This window comes from Leptodactylus fuscus, chromosome 7, assembly GCF_031893055.1.
Source record: "Leptodactylus fuscus isolate aLepFus1 chromosome 7, aLepFus1.hap2, whole genome shotgun sequence".
NCBI lineage: Eukaryota > Metazoa > Chordata > Amphibia > Anura > Leptodactylidae > Leptodactylus > Leptodactylus fuscus.
The window spans coordinates 152607888-152632718 of NC_134271.1; the positions used below are offsets into that span (position 1 = coordinate 152607888).

General features: G+C 51.1%; 2 protein-coding genes across 4 annotated transcripts; one reads left to right on the forward strand and one right to left on the reverse strand.

Annotated features, from left to right (window-relative positions):
• The first annotated feature begins 2765 nt into the window (after positions 1 to 2765).
• PIAS3 (protein inhibitor of activated STAT 3) lies at positions 2766 to 11917 on the forward strand. Of its 3 annotated transcripts, none has more exons than XM_075283293.1 (14): positions 2766 to 2795; positions 4887 to 5352; positions 5481 to 5565; positions 5662 to 5712; positions 6300 to 6390; positions 6503 to 6637; positions 9572 to 9677; positions 9771 to 9844; positions 9944 to 10104; positions 10249 to 10385; positions 10467 to 10635; positions 10726 to 10859; positions 10974 to 11014; positions 11463 to 11917. In XM_075283293.1, the coding sequence occupies exons 1-14, from the start codon at positions 2781 to 2783 to the stop codon at positions 11721 to 11723; spliced, it is 1926 nt and encodes a 641-aa protein (XP_075139394.1). In that variant the 5' UTR covers positions 2766 to 2780; the 3' UTR covers positions 11724 to 11917. The 3 variants fall into 3 exon arrangements, with proteins under 3 accessions (XP_075139394.1, XP_075139392.1, XP_075139393.1); XM_075283291.1 differs by lacking the exon at positions 2766 to 2795 and adding an exon at positions 2839 to 2951 and having other exon boundaries at positions 4946 to 5352; XM_075283292.1 differs by lacking the exon at positions 2766 to 2795 and having other exon boundaries at positions 4889 to 5352.
• A 2650-nt stretch (positions 11918 to 14567) lies between these two features.
• On the reverse strand, positions 14568 to 21083 carry NUDT17 (nudix hydrolase 17). Its single transcript, XM_075281234.1, has 9 exons — positions 21032 to 21083; positions 20815 to 20939; positions 20615 to 20737; positions 20345 to 20528; positions 20112 to 20137; positions 19793 to 19885; positions 19468 to 19566; positions 19243 to 19379; positions 14568 to 14863 (listed from the first exon to the last, which is right to left on the reverse strand). The coding sequence occupies exons 2-9, from the start codon at positions 20887 to 20889 to the stop codon at positions 14698 to 14700; spliced, it is 903 nt and encodes a 300-aa protein (XP_075137335.1). The 5' UTR covers positions 20890 to 20939; positions 21032 to 21083; the 3' UTR covers positions 14568 to 14697.
• Positions 21084 to 24831: the final 3748 nt, after the last annotated feature.

Genomic DNA, 24831 nt, shown 5'->3' on the forward strand with positions numbered 1-24831 from the left:
GATTGTCAGCTCTGTGGCCCAGTCTGTCCTATACACTAGTACATGTAGATTGTCAGCTCTGTGGTCCAGTCTGTCCTATACACTAGTACATGTAGATTGTCAGCTCTGTGGTCCAGTCTGTCCTATACACTAGTACATGTAGATTGTGAGCTCTGTGGCCCAGTCTGTCCTATACACTAGTACATGTAGATTGTCAGCTCTGTGGCCCACTCTGTCCTATACACTAGTACATGTAGATTGTCAGCTCTGTGGTCCACTCTGTCCTATACACTAGTACATGTAGATTGTGAGCTCTGTGGCCCAGTCTGTCCTATACACTAGTACATGTAGATTGTGAGCTCTGTGGTCCAGTCTGTCCTATACACTAGTACATGTAGATTGTCAGCTCTGTGGCCCAGTCTGTCCTATACACTAGTACATGTAGATTGTCAGCTCTGTGGCCCAGTCTGTCCTATACACTAGTATGGGGGGGTGGGGGTGGGGGTGGGGGGTGTCCAGAATCTCCAGGAGGGAGGCCTGCAGTTCCGGTGGTGACCGCTGGGGGCGCTAGTGATCCGGCCGCCCTGTGTATTTCCTGAGAGTCACTTCCATAAAGTGAAAGTCGTGCGGGCTCGTGGATTTGGATGTTGCTGATTTCCCATTTTGGCCCCTATTTTCGGCTTGCAGAGGGTCAGAGGAGCGGGGGGGCCCCGAGGCTTCTCCCACCAGGGCTGTTCTTTGCATTGAGGGGGGGTTTGTGTGCCCAGCCCCCCCGCGCACCAGCTGCCCCTGCTCGGGGTAAGTACACTGCCTGCTAGTACTCTTGTCTTGCACGGAGCTGCACTTCTCGCCCCTGTTATTGGGGGGCTGTGGTGGGGGGCTCTGGTCTCCCCTCTGGGGTCTGATCTTTGCATTTTAGGCGCTTTGCAGCCTCCATGTCTTAACAAAGACACCTCCTGGGGACCGGGTTAACCCTGTGCTGCCTGCATTAACCCTGCCCTGCCTGGCCGGCCCTGTGTAGGGATTGGGGGGCACCTCTAGGCTTCCCCCATGGACTGGCTGTAGCTGTATGTGCCCCCTGTGCCCCCTGTGGTTGGCGGATACATTATATCTGGATGTTTTCATTGTCAGAATAACAAAGTATCAGGTGGATACAGAGCAGCGAATGGCCGCATGGTATAGTATATAGGTCAGGATTGTGATGTAAATATGGGGGAGGGGGTCTGATAATAAAGCGGGGTGATCAGAGCGGTGCCACGTACCCCCCGTGTCTCATCTGCCCCTATCATATCACTATATACATTATACCGGGGGAGAAAGTTTTTGATTAACGATATGGGGGAGGGGGGCTTGGGTGATGTTGGCATGACAAGGTCATGGTGGAGGGGTACTGGCGCTGCCCGGGCTGTGTGTGGCTTGTGCCAGGTCTACACATGGCACGGAGGGGAATGTTAATGATTAATAATGGTGGGGGGCAGCGAGTGGCTGGTCATTGATAGCTGACGCGGTGTCAGATCGCTGCCAGGCTTCCTACGGAATGACGCCTGGTACCCGCCTGTTACATGTCAGCCGGCAGCTGCCTGTGTCCTTATGTCACCCAGGAGGGGCAAGTTACCCTGAAAGCCCCCTCATTGGTGTCACCGTGTCCGGGAGGGGCCCCGGCACAGGATTATTGGCCCCTTACTTATGATGCAGAGCAGAGTTATGGGCAGAGTTGCCCTTGTCGTGATAGGGCTGCAGTGCCCCCCACAATAAGGCCGCAGTGATGGGCACCCCTTGTCATCATAAAGTAATAATGGCGGTTTCACCACCGTCATGATATGTTTTTGTGCCCCTCTATCATTATTTCACCCTCAGCCTTGCCAAGGTCCTCCCATCGTGATAATGGGGTAATCTAGTGGGATCCCCCCTGTTAGCCAAGTAAAAGGTGGTAGTAATGGCGTCCTCTCTGTCGTGATAAGGTAGTAATGGCACGGTAATCCCTGTCATGATAATTCTTACATAATGGCGGGGTGCCCCTGTATATAACGCAGTAATAGTGGGGTCCCCAGACAAATAATGTGGTAGATGCCCCCCAATAACATCATTATGAGTTTCCTCATTGTCATGATACAATAACAGATGGGTCCCTGTCATGATAGCGTAATAACAATGGAGTCCTACTTTAAGGAAAATGTGGTAACAACGGGATCCCCTATCGTGATATTATCCGCTATCACAATGAAGTAACTGTGGGGGCCCCTGTCATGATACTGAAGTAACCCTCACATAGTAGTAATGGAGAGCCCCCCCTGTCCTAAATAATGTATAGCTGGGTCTCTCATGTCGTGATAATATAGTAATGGTTGTACTACTCCAACCCCCCTTGTCCTAATAACATTGTAGTAATGGAGGGTACTCATATCGTGATAACATTGTAGTGATGGGAGCATATCCTCATAATAGTGCAGTGATGGCAGGGCCCATATCGTGATAATATTGTTGCAATGGAGGGGAGGGGGCATATCGTCATAACATTGTAGTAATGGAGGGTCCTCATATCGTGATAACACTGTGGTGATGCCATGACCCATATCGTGATAACATTGCAGTTACTATGGGGGAGGGGGCATATCACGATAATATTATAGCAGTGTTGGGCCCCATATCGTGATACTACGGTAAGGGCGGGCTGCGCTCCGGTCCCCGAGCCATGGCCGCTCCACCTCGCCCCCTCCCCGGCCCCTCCCACACGCTCCCGGCCCGGTTGGCTATTTCTTCCCGGTCCCTGGCTCTCTCCAGTTCCCGAACCATGTCTCAAGATGGCGGAGCTCAAGGTACCGGGACCGGGGGAAGAAATCAGCGGGACTCGTCCGTGGCGCCTGCGGGGATCAGTGAGGGGGGAGCCCGGTAGTGGTGTAGGAGAGGCCGGGGATGGAGCTGAGGCCTAGTGGAGGACGGAGGAGGGGGGAGGTGTACTACACACAAACAATGTAATGTCTCCGGTGTAATATACACATGAGTATCTCTGTCCTGTCACATAGTCTATACTGACTGCTATCACTACATTATCATGTCAGGGGCCCCGCACTGCTGTGTTATCATGTCAGGGGCCCCGCACTGCTGTGTTATCATGTCAGGGGCCCCGCACTGCTGTGTTATCATGTCAGGGGCCCCGCACTGCTGTGTTATCATGTCAGGGGCCCCCGCACTGCTGTGTTATCATGTCAGGGGCCCCCGCACTGCTGTGTTATCATGTCAGGGGCCCCGCACTGCTGTGTTATCATGTCAGGGGCCCCGCACTGCTGTGTTATCATGTCAGGGGCCCCCGCACTGCTGTGTTATCATGTCAGGGGCCCCGCACTGCTGTGTTATCATGTCAGGGGCCCCGCACTGCTGTGTTATCATGTCAGGGGCCCCCGCACTGCTGTGTTATCATGTCAGGGGCCCCGCACTGCTGTGTTATCATGTCAGGGGCCCCGCACTGCTGTGTTATCATGTCAGGGGCCCCGCACTGCTGTGTTATCATGTCAGGGGCCCCCGCACTGCTGTGTTATCATGTCAGGGGCCCCCGCACTGCTGTGTTATCATGTCAGGGGCCCCCGCACTGCTGTGTTATCATGTCAGGGGCCCCCGCACTGCTGTGTTATCATGTCAGGGGCCCCGCACTGCTGTGTTATCATGTCAGGGGCCCCGCACTGCTGTGTTATCATGTCAGGGGCCCCGCACTGCTGTGTTATCATGTCAGGGGCCCCCGCACTGCTGTGTTATCATGTCAGGGGCCCCCGCACTGCTGTGTTATCATGTCAGGGGCCCCCGCACTGCTGTGTTATCATGTCAGGGGCCCCCGCACTGCTGTGTTATCATGTCAGGGGCCCCCGCACTGCTGTGTTATCATGTCAGGGGCCCCCGCACTGCTGTGTTATCATGTCAGGGGCCCCCGCACTGCTGTGTTATCATGTCAGGGGCCCCCGCACTGCTGTGTTATCATGTCAGGGGCCCCCGCACTGCTGTGTTATCATGTCAGGGGCCCCCGCACTGCTGTGTTATTGTGATTGTTCATGACCGGAGAGCCCACCACTGCTATGTCCTAATGAGCGGGGGACCCCCACCTTCCCATCACTGCCATGATATGACAAGTGGACCCCCACCATTACTATGTTATTATGATAAGGGGCCGCTCTCTACCTCACTGCTTGCTGTATACAGCGTACACTGCCTCGTGTACAGTATATACCGTATACCAGTGGGTTCTATGATACTTCGCGTGTCGGTCTGGTCAGGCTCAGGCCCCGGACACACCGCCATATCCACAGCAAGCAGAGATCCTGAAACTGGTGAGGAACGGAAACAGCGTAGAAAGTCTGAGAAGTTTTCTTTGCACAGTCAGACGTCCTCAGCTGCTACAGGGCAAATACGAGAGATCTTGTGGTTATCCGGCACGTGGTTGTCACTGTCATCTCATAAGGTTTGTCTGTATGGTCATGTGACTCTAAAATAACAACCCCCCCTCCCCTCCCCCCTTCAGATCACTCACAGACTCCAAGACCAAAAAGTCTCGGGTGACATCATGGTGGCTCCACGCATTTCAGGGCAACTGAAGTCGCTGTATGGCCTCCGGTCACAAAGTAGGTGGCTGGGGACTGCAGGGGTACAGTATGGAGTTTTAGGGTTCACTGCAGTATAGTGTTGGGTTCAGTGGAGCTAGATGGCGGTGGGAGTAGTCGCTCTTCTGTCCATGGCCATTCTGCTGAGCTATGGCGTGTGGTGTCCTCATCCCAGGGACCACTCGCATCTGTCCCCTCTCACGTTGCGGCCAGAGTCAGGTGGTCATTGTGGACTTTTATAGGGTATGGCTTCCTCTTGTGGTCTGGGTTCATCCTCCCATCCCCCTCCTCATAACCGCTCCCTCTCCATTCTCCCCCCAGCACATGGTTATGAGCTTTAGAGTCTCCGAACTGCAAGTTCTTTTGGGTTTTGCCGGCAGGAACAAGAGTGGACGGAAACCCGAGCTGGTGTCGCAGGCCCTTCATCTGCTGAGCTCTGGCCGCCATCCCACCATCCTGATGAAGATCAAGGAGCTTTACCGAAGGAGATTCCCGCGCAAGGTCCTCAACAGCACAGACTTGACCATGCTGCACATGCAGGCCGGGGCCATGCCCAATGCCAACGCCCTGGCACAGGGAGCTGTGTGCCACCTGGGCTATGACAGCAGCGCCATGCAGAGCGCGCTTCCTTCCTCCGTGCTGCCCCCTATCCCCATGCTTGGCCCCAAACATGAGACAGACATCCAGCACCTATCCCCGCCCATACACCCGGTGCACCCCGACGTGAAGATGAAGAGGCTTCCATTCTACGACGTCTACGACGAGCTGATCAAACCAACCACGCTGGGTGAGTCTGACAACATGGGGCGCGATCCTCCGAGGTGCGGGATGGGGTGTCCGTACGGGGTAATGGGGCATCATTAGGAGGCGCTCTCTCCTGCTTACTGACTGTCTCCTTTCTTTTTCCCCATTCAGCTTCCACAACCACACAACGGTTCGAAGAGGCCCACTTTAGCTTTGCACTGACGCCCCAACAGGTTCACCAGATCTTGACTTCCAGGTGAGTGGGTGACGCCTTCCATAACACTACAACTCCCAGCATGCCCTGGCGGAGGGCGATCTTATGGAGGCTGATGAGTGTATACTTTTATTTCAGAGACATCCTGCCCGGTGCTAAATGCGACTACACGGTCCAGGTCCAGCTCAGGTAAGAGATGTCTTAGAAAGTTGTGGTCCTCATACAGATCCTATATGGCAGGGGGGTCCACTGCTGCCCCCTCTGGGGAGGTCCGATTCACCTTCACACCCAGTGGGCACTACAAGATGCCAGGGTTGTCATTGGGTGGAGGAGGTCTTGATGACCTATCCTTAGAAGATCTTCGGGATCGGTAACCCCCGGCTGATCAGCTGAAACCATGACCTCTTACCAAGAACAGCGCCGTACATTGTATAGTGGCTGTGCTTGGTATTGCAGTATATAGTATCGGTGGTGGATCTAGAACATGACCACTGGTTGTTTTTATCAGTTCGCTATAAGATACTGGATAGCCCCTTTAAGAAGCCCCTTGTACGCGGCCTCTTCAGGACTGCTCCTTAGTCAGAGGATTATGTTTTTTGTCTGTACGATACGCAGAGGTGAGCGAAGAGTTAACCACCATAGTTTCCTGTTGGCAGGGTGGCAGGCCGTCATTATGGAAGGGGGGGGTGTAGATACAACTAGCTTGATAGATAACACCATGGCGTGTGACAAGGCGGGGGAGGGGTGACCTCTTATTACATGCCCTCTTTCTCCAGGTTCTGTCTGTGTGAGACCAGCTGTCCGCAGGAAGACTATTTCCCCCCCAACCTCTTCGTGAAGGTGAACGGAAAGCTCTGCCCATTACCGGTGAGTACAGCGCTGCAGCCTGCTCCACCTGCGGCCAGGACCCCCCCATGATCATGTGACAGGACGTGGCAGCCATATACAATGCTTATGACATTCCTTCTCTCGCCTCTAGGGTTATTTACCCCCCACCAAAAATGGAGCGGAGCCCAAAAGGCCAAGTAGACCCATCAACATCTCCCCGCTCATCCGGCTATCGTCCACCGTGCCCAACAACATCGTTGTCAACTGGTCGTCAGAGTTTGGCAGAGTAAGTGGTAACCCCATGGTAGATGGTGCCCTAAAATTAGTAGAGGTGCTGACCTCCCCATCTGGAGGAGGGGGCGCTGGTCTCTCCATATAGTATACAGCTGGAGGAGGGGGCACTGGTCTCTCCATATACTATACAGCTGGAGGAGGGGGCCCCGGCCTCTCCTTATAGTATACAGCTGGAGGAGGGGGCGCTGGTCTCTCCATATACTATACAGCTGGAGGAGGGGGCCCCGGCCTCTCCTTATAGTATACAGCTGGAGCAGGGGGCGCTGGTCTCTCCATATACTATACAGCTGGAGGAGGGGGCGCTGGTCTCTCCATATACTATACAGCTGGAGGAGGGGGCCCCGGCCTCTCCTTATAGTATACAGCTGGAGGAGGGGGCCCCGGCCTCTCCTTATAGTATACAGCTGGAGCAGGGGGCGCTGGTCTCTCCATATACTATACAGCTGGAGGAGGGGGCGCTGGTCTCTCCTTATAGTATACAGCTGGAGGAGGGGGCTCTGGTCTCTCCTTATAGTATACAGCTGGAGGAGGGGGCTCTGGTCTCTCCTTATAGTATACAGCTGGAGGAGGGGGCTCTGGTCTCTCCTTATAGTATACAGCTGGAGGAGGGGGCTCTGGTCTCTCCTTATAGTATACAGCTGGAGGAGGGGGCTCTGGTCTCTCCTTATAGTATACAGCTGGAGGAGGGGGCGCTGGTCTCTCCTTATAGTATACAGCTGGAGGAGGGGGCGCTGGTCTCTCCTTATAGTATACAGCTGGAGGAGGGGGCGCTGGTCTCTCCTTATAGTATACAGCTGGAGGAGGGGGCTCTGGTCTCTCCTTATAGTATACAGCTGGAGGAGGGGGCGCTGGTCTCTCCTTATAGTATACAGCTGGAGGAGGGGGCGCTGGTCTCTCCTTATAGTATACAGCTGGAGGAGGGGGCTCTGGTCTCTCCTTATAGTATACAGCTGGAGGAGGGGGCGCTGGTCTCTCCTTATAGTATACAGCTGGAGGAGGGGGCGCTGGTCTCTCCTTATAGTATACAGCTGGAGGAGGGGGCGCTGGTCTCTCCTTATAGTATACAGCTGGAGGAGGGGGCGCTGGTCTCTCCTTATAGTATACAGCTGGAGGAGGGGGCGCTGGTCTCTCCTTATAGTATACAGCTGGAGGAGGGGGCGCTGGTCTCTCCATATACTATACAGCTGGAGGAGGGGGCCCCGGCCTGAACGTGGGCGGTATGGCCTCCAGGAGGCGCGCTGGGGGTGACTACTACAGTGTTGGCCAAAAGTATTGGCACCCCTGCAATTCTCTCAGATAATCCTCGTGTTCTTCCAGAAAATGATTGCAATCATAAACTCTTTGGTATTATTATCTTCATTTAATTTGTCTTCAATGGAAAACTACAAAAAGAATTGTCAAAAAGCCAAATTGGATATAATTCAACACCAAACATAAAAAGGGGGATGGACAAAAGTATTGGCACTGTTTGAAAAATCATGTGATGCTTCTCTAATTTGTGTAATTATCAGCACCTGTTACTTACCTGAGGCACCTAACAGGTGGTGGCAATAACTAAATCACACTTGCAGCCAGTTGAAATGGATTAAAGTTGACTCCACCTCTGTCCTGTGTCCTTGTGTGACCACATTGAGCATGGAGAAAAGAAAGAAGACCAAAGAACTGTCTGAGGACTTGAGAAGCAAAATTGTGAGGAAGCATGAGCAATCTCAAGGCTACAAGTCCATCTCCAAAGCCCTGAATGTTCCTGTGTCTACCGTGCGCAGTGTCATCAAGAAGTGTAAAGCCCATGGCACTGTGGCTAACCTCCCTAGATGTGGACGCAAAAGAAACATTGGCGAGAGATTTCACCGCAAGATTGTGCGGATGGCGGATAAAGAACCTCGACTAACATCCAAACAAGTCCAAGCTGCCCTGCAGTCCGAGGGTACAACAGTGTCACCCCGTACTATCCAGCGTCAGCGTCTGAATGAGAAGGGACTGTATGGTAGGAGACCCAGGAAGACCCCACTTCTTACCCAGACACATAAAAAAGCCAGGCTGGAGTTTGCCAAAACTTACCTGAGAAAGCCAAAACCGTTCTGGAAGAATGTTCTCTGGTCAGATGAGACAAAAGTAGGAAAAGGCATCAACATAGAGTTTACAGGGGAAAAAAGAGGACTTCAAAGAGAAGAAGACGCCCCCTACAGTCAGACATGGCGGAGGTCCCTGATGTTTTGGGGTTGCTTTGCTGCCTCTGGCACTGGACTGCTTGACCGTGTGCATGGCATTATGAAGTCTGAAGACGACCAACACATTGTGCAGCATCATGTAGGGCCCAGTGTGAGAAAGCTGGGTCTCCCTCAGAGGTCAGGGCTCTTCCAGCAGGACAAGGACCCAAAACACACTTCAGGTCAGCACTAGAAAATGGTGGTGAGAGAAAGCCCTGGAGACTTGTAAAGTGGCAGCAATGAGTCCAGCCCTGAATCCCATAGAACACCTGTGGGGGAGGGGGAGAGATCTATTGGGGGCAGTTTGGAGAAGGCCCCCTTCCCATCTCAGGGGGGACCGCGAGCAGGAGCCAAAGAAGAAGGGTCTAAGATTCCAGCAGAGCCTTGTAAGAAACTCATTGCTGGTTAGCGGAAGCGGTTGTGCGCAGTTATTGTGTCTAAAGGTTGTGCTACCAAGTATTAGGCTGAGGGCGCCAATACTTCTGTCCGCGCCAGTTCTGGAGTTTTGTGTAAAATGATCAATGATGTGACTTTTTTCATTCTCTTTGTGTTTTTTCATTGCAAGCAAAATAAATGAAGATATTACCAAAGAGTTTGTGCTTGTAATCATTTTCTGGGGGACACCGAGGATTATCTGACAGAACTGCAGGGGGGGGGGGTGATACTTTTGGCCAACACTGTATGGCGGTATGTTTTCTGACCTCTCCATTTTGCAGAATTACTCGCTGTCGGTATACCTGGTGAAGCAGCTGACCTCGGTCACCCTACTGCAGAAACTGCGCGCCAAAGGCATCCGGAACCCCGATCATTCCAGAGCGCTGAGTGAGTCCGACCCCTCCTGGCCGACCCCTGACCTCTCACCTGTCTTCTGATTGGTCGCTCACTTACCCGTGTTTGTTTTCTCCACCATAATAGTAAAAGAGAAGCTGACGGCCGACCCTGACAGTGAGATTGCCACCACCAGTCTGCGAGTCTCCCTCATGTGTCCGGTGAGTGTCATAGCAGCAGAGGGATCCTAGAAATCTCCAGGTGTGACTATGGAGGAACCCTGGCCTTCCCTCCATAACTAAATCTCTGTGTCTCCGCAGCTGGGGAAGATGCGTCTGACGGTGCCTTGTAGGGCCATCACCTGCACCCACCTCCAGTGCTTCGATGCTGCCCTCTACCTTCAAATGAATGAGAAAAAACCAACATGGACGTGTCCGGTGTGCGACAAGAAAGCGCCCTACGATATGCTCATCATAGATGGGTGAGTCTGTAATACGGTAAAGGGTTAATCCCATCCCTGGGGTCTGACCAATCCTGAAAATGCGAGGGTGGTCTAGTCCTACGTACACGTGGGGCCCCCTAGTGGCAGCTCTGGGTACAGTCACTGTTGTACTTTCTCCTGCAGCCTCTTCATGGACATCCTAAACTCCTGCACCGACTGCGATGAGATTCAGTTCATGGAGGACGGATCCTGGTGTCCGATGAAACCCAAAAAGGAGAAGCAGGACATCCTCCAGCCCTCGTCCTATGGCGGGATCGATGGTAGGTGGTGACGTGCTCTGACCGGTCGCTCCTGACCTCCTATATATCGAGCCGTCCTGACCGTTCTTTATGTCTCTCCAGCCGGAACCATCTACAACCTCAGCTCTGACCTCAAGCACAACCCCGAGACCAAGAAGAAGGTGGAGGTGATTGACCTGACCTTAGATAGCTCATCCGATGAGGACGAGCCAGCACCCAAGAGGCCGTGCCCCATCACCTCCGCCGCCATACCCTCTGTTGGATCCAAAGGGTAAAAAGCTGGTGTCTTTGGGCCATACCATCAGATACTGGAGGGGTATCTAGTACAAATATGATGACCTACTGTTCTCCATTTTTTTAGGGTCATCAGTGTTGACCATCAACCCTCATCTGTTCTGAGAAGCCCCCCTATGGCGACTATCGGCAGCGACTACCTGTCCAGCCTTCCTCTACCCGACTACCACCGAACCTTCCCAGTACCAAGTGACCTACAAGGTAAATGTGACCAAACTCTGCTATAACCATAGGGGGTTAAAGGAGCACCCCAAATATAACTAGTAAAAACCTCAAGTTTCATCTATATCACAGTCTTCGGTTTCTTATTCTCAGGTCTCGATATCTTCTCCTTCCTCCAGACCCCAGAAAATCAGGTGAGTGCAGACCTGACAATCTCCAAACCTATCGGAGACGTTCCATGACTCCCAATGAGGAGCCCAATGACTAGTTTGGCCCCAGGGATCATTAGACACCATTGGGACCCTGCCAGTCTTCACATTAATATGGCGCTGATCACTGTAGACGTAATTGTGCAATGTAAGGATTCTCTAGACCACCCCTCTCCAACTCCTAAGCAGCCATGACAGCTGACAGGCTCCTCAGGGGTGGAGTCTCCATGTGCAGTCATGTGACACATCTGAGCCAATCGCATGACAAATAAGCAAACTAGTTTGTATGATTGGATAAAAAGAGGCACATGACCAGTAGAGGAGGGGCTCAAGTCTCCTATAGAGCAGAATAACCCTTCCCCACCATAGGAGACACAATCTCTAGGTGCACATCCCTTTAAGTGCACACCTCACCTTGTGTTCTTTCCTTTAGCATTACAGCCCATCAGTCATCACCTCGCTGGATGAACAAGACGCCCTCAATCACTTTTTCCAGTACCGGGCCCCCCCAACGCATTTTATGAGCCCGCTCACCCAGGCCATGACCGGATCCCACGGAACCAGCAACGGCGCCAGTCGAATAAGCAGCATTGTATCCACCAGTACATTACGGGAAAGCCACGGACATGGCGCCTCTCAGAACTCCACTCCCACCTTACCAGGGTGCAGGCCGGACATTATATCATTGGACTGAACAGGGTCAGAGGTCACTATGGCACCAAGGAGGGACCTGACCCAGGAAGCCGGAGCCCATGTGGACGTGGCTGACTTCTATTTCCCATAGGTTCCTCCCTGGGACGCCATTTTCTACAAAGCATTATCCGCCTCGCCCTAGGGCGGCACACGGACAGCAGGAATGTACAGAGACCACGAGGGAATTTTATTTTAATTTTTTTTTTTTTTTTTTTTTTTTTTTTATGGAATCAACCAAGCAATGATTTTAGTATTAAGGCTCCTGTTATGTCATAATCATGTTTTATATCAAGTGATTCCATTATTTTTTATTATTATTATTATTATTATTATATGGGGAGCAGTTCAGACATACAGACCAGGTGTATTTAATGATATGCCCCCCTGCACGATTACTCCCTGTTATCAGCCAGGTCAGGCTTTGGTTGTAGTGTCCTTTTGTTAGATGTGTAAGGGTGCATTCACACTATGGATACGGTGACTGATTCTGAACGTTAAAACACGATCAGAATCAGTGCGTATAAAGCAGATCCCATTCATTTCAATGAGAGCCGGCATACGAGCACTCCCCATAGAAATGAATGGGATCTGCTTTATACGCGCTGATTCTGACCGTGTTTTAACGTTCAGAATCAGTCACCGTATTTGTAGTGTGAATGTACCCTTAAGGGTGTGTTCACATATATCCAGTACTACTATCAGTTTCCTTCTGGTGTGATACACACAAGCCGGAGTGAAACTGATGCTAGTTTTTCTATGGTAACGGTTCTGGCGCCGAATCTGTGTCTCAACGGGATGGAAAAACGCTACCTGTGGCCTGCACATCCCCCCCCCCCCTTCATTCTGCCCCCTTGCTCTCACACAGCCTAAACCCCTATTCCCCCTTCTTGCACACCCACAGCCTGTGCCCCCACGTCACCCTCTTTCTCGCACACAGCCTGCACCCCCATTTCCTTCTCTTGCGCACACACAGCCTGCACCCCCACATCACTCTCCTGCTCACACACAGCCTGCACCCCCACGTCACCCTCTTTCTCGCACACCGCCTGCACCCCCACGTCACTCTCCTGCTCACACACACCCTGCACCCCCACATCACCCTCTTTCTCGCACACAGCCTGCACCCCCACGTCACTCTCTTGCTCACACACACCCTGCACCCCCACATCACCCTCTTTCTCGCACACAGCCTGCACCCCCACGTCACCCTCCTGCACCCCCACAGCCTGCACCCCCACATCACCCTCTTGCACACACCCCGTCTGCACCCACACGTCACCCTCCTGCACACACACAGCCTGCACCCCCACGTCACCCTCCTGCACACACACAGCCTGCACCCCCACATCACTCTCCTGCTCACACACAGCCTGCACCCCCACATCACTCTCCTGCTCACACACAGCCTGCACCCCCACATCACTCTCCTGCTCACACACAGCCTGCACCCCCACGTCACCCTCTTTCTCGCACACCGCCTGCACCCCCACGTCACTCTCCTGCTCACACACACCCTTCACCCCCACATCACCCTCTTTCTCGCACACAGCCTGCACCCCCACGTCACTCTCCTGCTCACACACACCCTGCACCCCCACATCACCCTCTTTCTCGCACACAGCCTGCACCCCCACGTCACCCTCCTGCACCCCCACAGCCTGCACCCCCACATCACCCTCTTGCACACACCCCGTCTGCACCCACACGTCACCCTCCTGCACACACACAGCCTGCACCCCCACGTCACCCTCCTGCACACACACAGCCTGCACTCCCACGTGACCCCCTTTCTCGCACACAGCCTGCACCCCCACATCACCTTCCTGCACACACAGCCTGCGCCCCCACGTGACCCCCTTTCTCGCACACAGCCTGCACCCCCACATCACCTTCCTGCACACACAGCCTGCGCCCCCACATCACCCTCCTGCACACACAGCCTGCACCCCAATTCCCTTCTCTTGCACACACACAGCCTGCACCCCCACGTCACCCTCTTTCTCGCACACCGCCTGCACCCCATTTACCAGGTATACACCACTCTTATTGATGACAACTGATGGTTTTGGATAAAGCCTGATGACTATTTGATGTATTGTGTCATCAGTGTTAATGTGTAAAGGACAAAAAAACTGCTAGTGATACAAGTGCCATATGTGAACCTCCCCTAACAGCCCATAATCGCCCCTCTACACAGCAGATCTCCAGGACTACGACACTTCCATCCATATGTGACTGAAATCCGCTGGAAAATATCAAAAATTTATCTTTTTTTTTTTCTTTTTTATTTTGTCACATCATTCCACAGTTACCCGAAACCGATTTCTTGCAATACCATTGCAGCCTGTAGGTGGAGCTATAGACTCGCATTAGTCACCCTCTACAGGCGCTGAGTGGTATTGCACTTCTTTCTATGCTATTCTCAGATTCTTCCCTACATGGTGGATATGAAGTATATTTACGTCTCTTTTCTACGCCCTCTCCCCTGTATATTCCCTTTTATGTATATTTTTTCTTACTCTCACCGTCTCCTCCAACGCTGTACAGAGAGAACGCCAATAGACTTCAATATATTTTCAGTTTTTCTATATATACAGACTCCAAAGACTGCCCCGCTCTCTATGAAGGTCTGGCTCCTTTCAGACCTAGGAAGTGAGAGCCTCCGCTAAGTCTATTCCACATCTCCTTCCTGGCACTGAGGGGTTAACGCTTCATCGCCACCATCTGCATATTTATGTATTTAATATAACGTGTCTGTATTAGTCTCTTTCGTACTCGCTGACATCGGGCTGGTGGAGGCGACGACATTCTTCCACAGACAAAATGAAAAACAAAACAAAAAAAATCTTTTGAAATGGGAATAAATCCCCTTTTATTTATTCAGTGCTTGTCCTGTCATGTCAGCTGGGGCCTCCGGGGGCGCTGTGCTTATCATAGAACGTACAAAACAGTCCAGTATTTGATGTAGGGGATGTCTAAGTGACTTCTTCACGTCTTAGGGTTCTTAGCCAGAGCTCTAGAGCGTACTTGGTACCGGTGCTAACGCGTTCTGCATCCTCACCGTCTATGGGCGCCGTGTTGAAAAGAGTGGACAGAGCGAGATCCTTTTGTGTCAGTGATCGACCTCTAACTTCTGTGATCCTAGGAGGACAAGGAGGGGCAATATTATTACTAGTATATAGAAGTGCAAAACATTACAAAAAAAGCTTCTGCCTCCACCGAGAACCTAAACTTACTAAACAGCCTTAAAACCCAAGTTCGTGGCCTGTAAGCCCTAGATTTACTGTATATGTCCGCTTCATCTAGGAAAGGAGAGGACAGGGCCAAAGGAAAGAGACCATACTTGTGTCCAGCCTCTCATATTCCAGAGAGTGAGTCTTCTTCAGGTCTCCAAGACATGGCCCCTGGACCCTCTCGAAAAGTAAGCACCCTGTATTCCAAGTGTAGTCTCTGGTCATAGGCGAACTAGGAGTAATGTGCACCAGTCCTGATCACTCAGGTATCTGAATGTCCACCCAAGCAAGAACCAGGCAGACAAGACCCACCAATGGAAATCAAGACTCTCAGACCAACCCTCAGATACTGATTTTGGCAAACCTCGAATGTCGCAAGCTTCTGGAAATGGGTTAATGGAACTCTTGTGAAGGAGCTTCCTCAAGTATCCTGACCTTCTAGATTCCCAAACCCAAATGCCAGATCACCTTCAGAACCAGAATAGTTTAAGGCAAAAGATGCCCGTGGAGCGTGTGAAGATCCTTCATGTGCCCTCCTGTCTCCCATTCCTAGAAGAAAGGCCAATCCCACCCGGTGCAGAAGAATAACGATAGAGGAGCCTTCTCTTGTAAGAGGTTTGAGATGTTGAACTTTAAGATCTTCACTGGAACACCACAGGGTTGGCCATACATAACCCCCTTTTCTCCTTGTACGGGAAGGGATCGTCCTCTTGACTAGATTCAATCTATTGAAGGAACGGACCACAGACCCAAGTCAAGAAAGGCAACCCTTTCTTTCAAGGACAAACACAAACCCTTCCACTGTTTGACCTTTTTGACTTACTGTCCCAAAACCGTATAAAGGACTTTACTATTCGCTGACATCTTACCATTCCTGTAAGGTATAAAAAACAAAAAAAACTTTGCAAGTCTTCAGTAGGTGATACCTTTTTTAATGGCTAACTCATAATGATGACAGAATATGACGTTTCGAAGCTTCCTCTGAGCTCTGAACAGGACACATAGGGGTAGGGTTACAGGAGGGAGGGGGGAAGAGGCTTATTACTATATACTTATAACAACAAACAATCAATTGCCAGATCCCCCAGTTCTTATCTTAATGGCTGTCTTAATGATTTGTATAAAAAGACATAAACCCACGTGAGATGTTCATCCCATTGTCCAATGTCTGGAATAGGGTCATGGCCTTGTACTCATAAATCAGTCGCTGTTTCCTTGATTTAAAGTTCCCTTTTAAGATCAAGATTTTCATGTCATTGATGATGTTATGATCTTCCTGGCAGAAGTGTTTTGGCACGGGAAGATCAGTTCTCTGTTGTTTGATTGTATGGCGATGTGAATTAATTCTCATTCTGAGTTTCTGACCGGTCTCTCCAACATACAGATTTTCAGTGGAACATTTGGTGCAAATGATCAAATACACTACATTAGGTGTGTTACAGGTGAACGTACCTGGGATTTGATATTCCCTGTTAGAGTTTGGTATCTCTATCCTGTCCGTGGTCAGTATGTGGGGGTAGGTCTTGCACCTCTTCTGTCCACATGGGAATGTTCCTTTGTTAGTTGGAGGTGACAGTGAGCTGCTAATAATCATATTCCTGAGGTTTGGTGGCTGTCTGTAGCACAGGAGAGGGGGGGGCTGGAAATATGGATTTTAGACGGTTGTCTTTTTGCAGTAGTGGATGTAATTTGCATGTGATTCCTCTCAGCGTCTCCAGGTGGGGGTTGTATGTGACGACCAGGGGCACCCGATTGTTCTCCTGTTTGGTATTGTATTTTAATAACTCCGATCTTGGTATTCTGGTGGCCCTGGTGATTTGGTTATCAACTGTTCTTGGATGGTAACCCTGCCTCCAGAATGTGTTTTTGAGGCCCCCAAGGTGTTCGTCCCTATCTGCAGGGTTTGAACATATGCGATGGTATCTGATGGCCTGGCTGTATACAATGGAGTTCTTTATGTGTTTAGGATGAAAACTATCCCATCTTAGGTACGTAGGGCGGTCAATTGGTTTCCGATACTGCGATGTCTCAGTTTTGTTGTCCTGTATCTTGATGACGGCATCCAGGAAGTTTATTTCTGAGAACGAGTAATTGAGCGTCAGGTTGATGGTGGGATGGAACTGGTTGAATTGTTCATGGAAGGTTTTCAGCTGTTCCTCAGACCCAGTCCAAATGATTAGGATATCGTCAATGAAGCGATAGTAGGCCCGAGGCCTAATGGTGCAGGTGGATAGGAAGTCACTCTCAAGCTTGGCCATGAAGAGATTAGCGTACTGTGGCGCCATTTTGCTCCCCATTGCGGTGCCGGTCCGTTGTAAATAGATGCAGTCACCAAAGGAGAAGTAATTGTGAGTGAGGATGAATTTTGTCAGTTTCACCACCGATTCAGCGTTCATACCTCGCTTTTCCATGAAAAACTGGCATCTCTATGTGTCCTGTTGTACATAAATATGCAGCCTCTAGAAAGTGTTTTTTAGTTATATCTGAAGAAGAAGCTCAGAGGAAGCTTCGAAACGTCATATTCTGTCATCATTATGAGTTAGCCATTAAAAAAGGTATCACCTACTGAAGACTTGCAAAGTTTTTTTTGTTTTTTATATTTTATAACCACTGGCTAACACGGTACCAAAACAAACATTTTCCTCATTCCTGTAAGGGTCAGATGAGCGCTACGTGAGGTCTCTCAGGATCAAAAGACTGTCTATCACACTGATGCATTAGGGCAAAGACTTCACTCTGTAGATAATCTTACGGCTAGCCCTGCTCAAGACAAGACTCGAGTTTCCTCCTCAGGCGGTGCCTGTCCAGACTCCTGAGGCTAGATGGTTGGTGTTACGATACTGACACCCTTTTCTTGAATATCTCCTGTCTCTTCTCATTTCGGGAGTTTCCTGTAACATGAGGAGAGCTCCACCTCGAAAAGCGACACTGCTGAAGAAACGGCTTCCTCCTTGAAACAAGACGGACTTCCTTATCTGGGGCAGGGCTATGAGACACCCAGTTCTCAGCTGCTTCAATGGTCCTTAACTTAGAAGTCAACTTGAGTTTGCCTTTCCTTTCTTGGCCCCTTTGTCCTTTAAGCCCTACTAGTGCCCTCCATGGTTGGAGCAACCCCTCCGATATCTCACACTGAGCCTTCAACTACTTCAAATGAGCACTCGTGGGATTTTTTTGCCTTCGTCTGGATCAACACAGTCGGACACTGTAGGGTTATAGGTTGGACTTGATGGACTGATGTCTTTATCCAACCTCATCTACTATGTTACTATGTACATTGGCAAAGGAACAAAAACTCTATGGCTGACCAAGGTCACCACATAAGTGTGACTGGATGTGATACTACACACCGTTCCCACGTACAATGTTCAACTTCTTTGCCATTGCCCACACCGCGACGCCCATACTCCCACAAGCAGATATGTTGTTACAGATACTTGACAGGTTCTCTCCCCCTCCCAGGTCCACAGCAGAACTCCGGCCGTGGTGGACAGTGGGGTTCGTACAACATGGTAGCCAATCTGATGGTTGAGCTACTTGCTCGGCTGACGTTGCTGCAGGCTAGTACATGGAGCTGATCTTCTGGTACCGTCACCACTGCCATCTTGTCTTCTGTCTGACACATACGCTGGTGTCTCCTCCGCCTTCAGACTTCCTCCTACTCCGCGGCTCTAACCCTGATATTATTTTTAAGCTTCTCTCTATAGAACATTTTCTTTCCATCCAAAGTATTACTTTCCATCTTGAGACGTCTGGTAGTCACTAAGAGATCAGTTCTCTGACTTTTTGAGGCATTGCTCACCTAAGCACCGGTCTCCTGCAGCCTCCACATGGTCATATTTGCTTTTACGTAAACACCGAGATACTTGACCATCCAGGAGCCATCAATAGTAGCCGACTTTTATGCCTGCTATGATCCTCAGTCCTCTACGCTCCACGGAAACTCAGCTTTATGGCTGCTCCAAGATGGCCGTCTCTTTTCCTCGCATCTGAGACCTTTCGGCTTCCAGATGTTTCAGGTACGCATGGGGCCGGTACGACTTTACTTCGCCTCCAGCTAGATCTCTTCACTCTCCCTTCCCTGAGTTGACTCGTTGCTTCACCATTCCATGGTCGGCCAGAGCAGAAAGCGGAGGCCTTAGACTCTCGTCCCCAGGACCTGCACCCACCCAGGGAGAACGTACCGGCACGGGGTAGAGTTGGCCTGGCTGCGGCTCCTAATACACACAGCACACCTACAGATCTGCAGAACATTGCTCTGCTCCAAACCTTATAGCCTTCAGGTCTTACGTTATTGAGGTCTGCACTTCGGGACTCTTCCTCCCAGAATCCTCCTCTCCTTCCTTCGAGGCCACAATCCGCTCTGAGATCTCCGGATCTAACCACACGCAGGCGCTCACCTCTTGCTCATCTGGCTGGAGCTTCTCCTATAAACACATGAAGGTAGAATGACCGCGCCCGTATTTTATCCGCAACATCAAACGCCCTCTTTCTATTGGTCGTCCGGGCACCTACCTGCAACTCTTGGTGGGTTTCATTGGACGTGACCAGCAGGTAAGTGACAATATGATGGCGGGTGGGTAGTCCACGGCTCAGTAATGGCGGGAACGCAGACTATGGACAAAAGAAGCGTGGAACCATCATTACTGGACTTCTGCAACAGTCTACCAAATACAGAATGTCCCGGCCCTTGGATACAACACAGATCCGCCATGATGTCTGCACACAGTTACAACAACATAAGACCAACATCTACATTGTACCCAAGGTCTTGTACAATGGCCATCATAAATGGTGATGTCATCGGGCAGCCATATTGCCACCTCATGTAAATAGTTACCTCCCACAATCCCAGAATGCTCCAGGGCAGGTTGGCACCGCACAGATTTATCCCGGTCTCTTCCTGAAGTTCTCGGAGTCCGGCGTCAAGGAGCTGTAATGGAAAAAGACGCGCGATCACTGATCGACGCTGCAGTAAAGAGATTCCGCCTTCTCCACACAGAGCTGGCCTGATAGGGTTAACATACAGAATTTAAAGGGATATTTCCTCTTTTTTATCTCAAGCAGCTCCTGGGCCAGACCTGACCGCAGTCCAGTCTACAAAATGGAACGTCCCAGTTTTTGGAACGGTAACTTTTTGGGGAGCTGGCGCAGCTTACCTCTTCTCCGTCCTCCATGTGTCCACCTGTGGAGAGAAGCGGAGACGGTATCACCGAAAGCAGCCATTATTCCCTTCTCACCACCATCTTTTCCCATCCATTTTTAGGATGGGCACAAATATTATTCCCCAAAACAGCAGCTCAATATAAGTCACACTGAAGGTTACGTATTATGGCTTCCATCGATGCAGCTTTGGATGTGACTGGAGTACAACATATAATACAATACAGACCTGGCGGCACCCAGACATTCGGGAATATATGTAACTCCTTGGAGCGTCTCGTCAGGAGAATCCTCTTATTTACGGACTGCAACAAGATGGCGACCCCCACATCCACGCCGCGGCCCGTGGTCTCCTCCGGGAGGGACGCAGTTTGGTCTGCGGTCAGGTTTTTAATCGGACAAAAGGACGGCCTCTGAAACACAGGCCAGGGTAGCCATTACTGCGGCCGCAGGGGCTGCCACCCAGCTTTCCCAGAACCCCAATGATGTGGTTACAAACCTGTAACTCCGTCTTTCTGGAGCCGGTGAATGGCTGATCCGAGATGATGAAGCGGTTGTGATCCAGGCCGCAGTTCACCACCGCCCTGTCCGGATTCCCGGACGCAAAGTACCCAGTGATACCCTGGAAAAAATCCACAAACTTGTATCATCCGGCGCCATCATACGGCTACCACAGCGTAGTCCGCGGCCGCCATTTACCTGCACAAACTTGGCACGCTGCAGCAGAGACGACTCTTTGCTCAGATACACCAGGACACGCTTGGCAGACTCCATCTTGGATAGTCAGCGACCGACCAATGAAATGACATAATGCTCAGCCCCGACTGTAACAATAGAAAGAAGTTCAGTATATGGCGGGATTATATGCGGGTATACGGGACGGGGCGGGGGATAGGGGGCGCCCTGATATACTAACCACTTATATAGCATACATCCTGCATGGACTATGGAACAGGAAGCAAAAGACTCCCACAATGCTTAGCGTGACGTACAAGATGGTGTGCTGGCGGCCTCTGCTGGGGAAGTACGAATATTGCAGGTAACAAAGTGACGGGTATAACTGATCAATAACTAAGAAGATATATAAAATTATAAAGACATATTGTTATTTTCTGTGCAAGTGAATCCTTTAAATAAAGTTTGTTGAATCGTACGACGTCCTTAGGTGCGTCTTCTGCTGCCGAGATACGGAGGAGGTTTATGACACTGCCCTAAAGCAAAACTGTCCCTATTGCCCGTAGCGGCCAATCGCAGCGCAGCTTTCATTTCGTGCTTTGTGCTTACAAAAATGAAAGCTGTTGTGTGATTGGTTGGTAAGGGCAACAGAGATCCTCTCCTATAGAAAGTAATGGCGAGGGGGGGGAGGGTGGTTTTTAACCCCTTATATTGTGAATGGCAGCAATACCTTGGAAATTTCAAGGATTATCTGCACCCCTCACACAGAGGCGGAGATAGCAGCGGGATGCCGAAAATATATCTGGTGCGGGCTGATCTGGCATTGTCATTGTCCGCAGTGTGAACTTACCCAAGAAGGAGCGGTGAATTGAGGTGTCATAAGCCCCGACTCTGGCAATGCCTCCATTACCCCCGGCCATCTCCAGCCATGTCCCCCCATACAGGATAATGCCCCTGTAGTGGCCCGGCTCCTCACACAGTATAATTAGCCCCTAATATGGCTGCCACAGCATACTGCCCCCTTGTGGCCCCCACAGTATAATCTCTCCCTCATGCTGGTCCCCACAGAACAAATAATGACCCCCTTAGGTCGGGTTCACACGGAGTATTCTGGCTCGTCATTTGGTACGTAGACGCCGCGGGAGGATTTGCGGGCCGTATACGCTCCCATTGTTTTCAATGGGAGCCGGTACCATACACGCGGCACTATTTTGCGGCCGCCGCAAAATCATGTTGAAAACAACGGGAGCGTATACGGCCCACAAATCCTCCCGCGGCGTCTACGTACCAAATGATGAGCCAGAATACTCTGTGTGAACCCGGCCTAATTATTGTGGCCTCACTGTAGCGTCCTCTTACTTGTGGGCCCCACAGCACAAATCATATCCCCTCATTGTCCCACTGTTCCCCTAATAAAAAGTAACTAATCCTCACCTCCCTCTGTGACATCACTACCTCCCCCTATGACATCACTACCTCACCTCTTTCTGCTTCCAAACTGTCGGCTGTTGAGCCTGGTACTGAATGGTGAAGTATTGAGCGGACCACCCCCCGCCATCACCATTGTACTCAGAACACAGATGAGGTTGAAGCTGCGACCTTCCTCCCACCACCCAAAACCCGAGACTGTCCTGCTGTACCCCAAAATACTCCAGATTTAGCAATGGTACCAGGATGTGCTGCACCTCACAACCCAATGCAGTTGTAGCAGTATACCGATAAGTGAGCAAACACCGGCGGCCATATCAGATACAGGAGACCACGGACAGAGAAGATATCTAATGAAGTCTAAGGGCTCGTTCACATGGGGCAAGAGGGACTGGATACTCACGCCGAATCCACCCCGCACAATAGAGGTCTATGTAGATCACTAGCTTCCTTTTTTCCGTGAGCTGTCCTTTCTTCAGGGGGATTCTGCGGCTGAGTCAGCTCCAGCGTCCGCCTCGCGACACCACCCTCCGGACCTGGCTCATTCATTTGGGCCTACTCCAGAGGGGGAAGCCACGACAGTCACATTTTGTTCCTATTCTGACACGGCTCCCGCATCAGAATCAGGATCAAAACACGTGTGAAGGAGGCCTAAGGGTCGGTTCACATTAGCGTATGTATTCTGTCCGGGGAGAGTCCACCCGGACGGAATACAATCGCAATTGCAAGCGGTGTGCTGTCAAAGCGCACAGACCCCATAGACCAGTGATGGCGAACCTTTTTGAGACCGAGTGCCCAAACTGTAACCCAAAACCCAATAAATTATCACGGAGTGCCAACACGGCAATTTAACCTTAAAACTATTTGGATCCACAATTGCGGACTCACAAATTACAGTCGTGTGAATTGGGCTTTACAGAGCTTGTACTGAAAGGTCTGTACACAGTACAATCTGCCCCGCAGTGGCCCCCCCACACACAGTACAATCTGCCCCGCAGTGGCCCCCCCACACACAGTACAATCTGCCCCGCAGTGGCCCCCACACACACAGTACAATCTGCCCCGCAGTGGCCCCCACACACACAGTACAATCTGCCCCGCAGTGGCCCCCACACACACAGTACAATCTGCCCTGCAGTGGCCCCCCCACACACAGTACAATCTGTCCCGCAGTGGCCCCAACACACAGTACAATCTGCCCTGCAGTGGCCCCCACACACACAGTACAATCTGCCCTGCAGTGGCCCCCACACACACAGTACAATCTGCCCTGCAGTGGCCCCCACACACACAGTACAATCTGCCCCGCAGTGGCCCCCACACACACAGTACAATCTGCCCCGCAGTGGCCCCCACACACACTACAATCTGCCCTGCAGTGACCCCCACAGACAGTACAATTTGCCCCGCGGTGGCCCCCCCCCAAGGGATTATACCTGTATACTCCACAGTAGCCCCCTCCCCACACAGCATGAAATATTCCACAGTAGCCCCCTCCCCACACAGCATGAAATATTCCACAGTAGCCCCCTCCCCACACAGCATGAGATGGTCCTCAGTAGCCCCCTGTCCACACAGCATGAAATATTCCACAGTAGCCCCCTCCCCACACAGCATGAGATGGTCCTCAGTAGCCCCCTCCCACACAGCATGAGATGGTCCTCAGTAGCCCCCTCCCACACAGCATGAAATATTCCACAGTAGTTCCCTCTACCCAACAGCACAAAATGGTCCAGAGCAGCCCCCTCCCCAGACAATACACATATATACTTACCTGAAGGGCCACCAGGCGTCCTCTCTCTCACCTATTCACTACGGGCGCTGATGACTTACGTCATCATGTCCGCACCAGTGCAGAGGTCACACTCTGTATAGTCAGTGTAGGCCGTGCGTACCGCGCAGCCTACACTGACAGCTTTCAGATGGATGTGCATTTGCACATCCAGCTGAAAGCAGCGATTGCTCACTAACGGGGAATCCTGTACCGGATTCCCCGTTACTGAGCGATCCGGGAGACCGCAACCGTGCCAGCATAGAGGGCTCTGCGTGCCATAGGTTCGCCATCACTGCCATAGACTATAACAGGGTCCATGTGCTTGCTGCCAGATCTCCACAGGGATCTTGCGGACAGGAACGTACTTCACAATCTACTTTCCTGTCTGCATGATTCATGCGGGCAACGCACAGCAAGCACACAGACCCCATTATAGTCTATGGGGTCCATGTGCTTCCACTGCACACCACTTGCAACTGCATTTGTATTCTGTTCAGGGGGGGGGTCTCCATGCGGACTCCCCTGTACGGAATCCAAACGCTGATGTGAGCGAGGCCTTACTCTCTTAATATGTCGCTCAGTTTCTCTTCTGCTCTCCGGATAGTTTGCTGTCCGCCATATTTCTCTGAGAACATGTGACAACCAATCAGAATGTAGCTCACATATTGTAACTGCACTGAAGGAATGATACGTGGATTCTGATTGATTGGTTGCTATGGTCAGTGTGTAACACATCAGGCTCCACCTACAGGTGAAAAAACTGAGAAAAAAACTTCACAAAACACAAAAAATTATTTATTTCACACAATTTGCCACAAACTCTCAGTGTGAGTGTGAAG